This window comes from Drosophila biarmipes, chromosome 2L (genome assembly GCF_025231255.1).
Source record: "Drosophila biarmipes strain raj3 chromosome 2L, RU_DBia_V1.1, whole genome shotgun sequence".
NCBI classification, from domain to species: Eukaryota; Metazoa; Arthropoda; class Insecta; order Diptera; family Drosophilidae; genus Drosophila; species Drosophila biarmipes.
This window is the reverse complement of record NC_066612.1, coordinates 15,856,756-15,859,811: the sequence shown is the minus strand read 5'-3', so window position 1 is coordinate 15,859,811 and position 3,056 is coordinate 15,856,756. Positions and strand designations below refer to the sequence as shown.

Below are 3,056 nucleotides of genomic sequence, written 5' to 3'. Positions count from 1 at the left end.
CACGAAATCTCATTATATTTGTTTTATTTTATTTGCTGCCACGTCTTCGTCGTTTGCAGCAGCTTCTTGGTACTTGTGCTGCTTCGTTTTGGCTTTTATGTCTATTTCCTACGTTTTGGGCCAAAGTACTTTTGTGCGCACGTAACTAACTTCTTCGGCCATTCCGCCCAATCCCGTTTGACTCATCCACCACCACTTCGACGTGTTGGTTCCCGGGCATTGTCATCTACTTACTTACTACTTAATGCGTGCTTAGTTATTGTTTTAGTGTGGCCTTTTGTCTCAAAATTATTAACAATGGACGTTGCCAAGTGAAAGGTGCTTCTGCCTTTGGGCTGGAGTGGCATGAGTAAAGGGGTTAAGGCAGTGGTAATAGCATTTACTGCACCTGCCCAGGCACACTCCCACACCCACACACTCACCTGCATTTAAGTTGCTTTGTTCTTCCCTGGCATTGTCTTCACCCACACAAAATCAAGAACACCAGACTCCCCGACCCAGACCCACCAAGCAAACACTTCAGAGACACCATCATCACCACCATTTCCATCATCATCGGGGCATGATTATGCAGAAGGTAAGCGGCTTTATAAATGCTTCATTTTGCGTGTGTTTGTTCATTATTTATTTATTTTTAGCAGCGCTTAATTTTCACTCTCGTATACCAACCCCCTCTATTTTCTTTCTCTCCGCTAGCTGCTAAGCTAATGATAAAATTTCGTATTTATATCCAGCTTATTGCCCTTATAATGGCGGCGCATTTAAATATTGAATTTTACATTACCACTTTCCATATTTAATTTCCGTTTTAAACTGCTGGTTTTAGTGTTTGAGGAATTTATAAGCACACCAATGTTGTTTAACAACACTTTAACGAGTAATTGTTTATTACACATATTCTACTATGTGCCTTTTATTGTTATTGAATAAAAATTGTATTTCAAAATATAGCTTTTGATTATTTAGTCACAGTTGAAAGACTAAGGACAGTCAGCTTCCAACAGTTTTCAAAAAACATTGCTGGTCCAGGGCAAAAAAAAACAAAATGCCTTAAGCGTCAAAATCGGCTTAGTACTAGAGTTATATAGATTTAGAAAAAGTAAACAAAAATAAATATCTCGCCAGAAAAATCGATTCCCAGAGGGAGAAGCTCTCGAAAAACAATTCCAGTGGAGAAGATATCGATATAGAAATCGGGGGGCCGCGATGATGGCCAACCAGCCGGCTATAACCACTGGTCGAGTGCGTAACACATCGTTAAATCTGGAGAACAAGCTGATCGGCGGCAAGTATCGGGTGGTCAAGCCCATTGGATCGGGTTCCTTTGGTGACATATATCTCGGACTGAGCGTGAAGGATGCTTCCGAGGTGGCCATCAAGGTGGAGTCGAACGACGCCAAGTATCCGCAGCTGATGTACGAGGCCAAGGTGTACGAACAGCTGAACCGCAGCCCGGGATTCCCCGCACTTCTCCACTATGGCTCCGAGAAGAACTTCAATGCCATGGTTATAGAGCTGTTGGGCCCCTCCCTCGAGGAGCTCTTCAATGTCTGCAAGCGCCGGTTCTCGCTGAAGACCGTGCTCATGCTGACCGACCAACTGCTGAAGCGCATAGAGTGTGTCCACGAACTGGGGTTCATACACCGCGACATCAAGCCCGATAACTTCCTGATGGGGCTGGGCCAGCACTGCAACAAGCTGTTCCTCATCGACTTTGGCCTGTCCAAGAGGTACAAGGACATCGAGTCGGAGATGCATATCCCCTATCGCAAGGATCGCAATCTGACGGGCACCGTTCGCTATGCCTCGATAAATGCCCAGATGGGCGTAGAGCAGTCCCGCCGCGACGACATGGAGTCCTTGTGCTATTGCATGATGTACTTCAATCTGGGAAAGTTACCCTGGCAGGGTATTACGGCCGCCAACAAGAAGCAAAAGTACGAGAAGATACTGGAGAAAAAGAAGAGCGTCACTATCCCGCAGCTCTGCCAGGGCTTTCCCACCGAGTTTTCCCTGATGATGCACTACGTCCGGAATCTTCGTTTCAAGGAGCCGCCGGATCACGTCTATCTCCGCCAGCTCTTCCGCATCCTTCTGCGCACGCTGAACCACCAGTACGACTACATATACGACTGGACCCAGCTGCAGCAGCAAAAGGAGCAACTGCGCGCGAACAGGGATCGGGAACGGGATAGGGAACGGGATCGGGAGCGGGACTTGGAGCGGGATCGTGAGCGTCGACGGGAAAGCGAGCGCCAGAAGGAGCGCGTCAGAGATCGTGAGCAGGATCGTCTGCTCAGGTGTGCCACCCAGCAGGCGGATCGATCTTATGGCCATCTTTCGAGATATGATCGCATTGGCGATGGGGCCCTCGGCAGGCGAAAGTAATGTCACCCGCACCCATAGATTCGTAACATAAATATATCAAAATTATTTTCATTTAACAGTTGTGTGGTTCACGTTGGAACCCTACTTGTAGTTGTTTTCTTTCGCAAATACAAATTGAATTACAATTTTTGGCTGTCTTATCAGTGATTTAAATAAGAATAAGGCACTCCCATTATTTCCATTTTATCTTGGGTTTTTTTTATTTTTCTAATAAAACTGAGTACAATTTTTTGGGTATCTCACCACCGAAAAGCTTGATGGTTTCCAGAACACTCCTTTACAAAACAATAATCAAGGCATACACATTATTAAAACATCTAATGTGTATTGATTTTACTACTCGCTCTAAAACGCAATTATGTGCCAATCAACGCTTTACAGAACGCTCCCTAGACACTTGAGAAAATTGAATAGTTTATGAATAAGTTTGGTGCCCTGGGAGGGCTTCACTCTAAGTTTTCCATTAGATGGAAAACCTGCCCCGTGGCCGAGACTCTGGCAACTTAATAAACTGTCAAATTGTCATGTAAACGGGACAAAGCTGCCAACCGAAACTTTTTACCTCTCCGAAGAAGCTTACCGAAATGGAGGCGGGTTTATTTACGCTACTTATTTATTGAGTGGCGGTCGGAACAGTGGGGAAAAACATTCTCGAGTTATGCGAAAAC

The 3,056-nt window shown here is 45.4% G+C and overlaps 1 protein-coding gene across 1 annotated transcript; it reads left to right on the top strand.

Moving 5' to 3' along the window:
• The first annotated feature begins 972 nt into the window (after nt 1–972).
• On the top strand, nt 973–2,513 carry LOC108033390 (casein kinase I). The gene has a single exon (XM_017107709.3). The coding sequence runs from the start codon at nt 1,207–1,209 to the stop codon at nt 2,386–2,388; it is 1,182 nt and encodes a 393-aa protein (XP_016963198.1). The 5' UTR covers nt 973–1,206; the 3' UTR covers nt 2,389–2,513.
• The last annotated feature ends 543 nt before the right edge of the window (nt 2,514–3,056 follow it).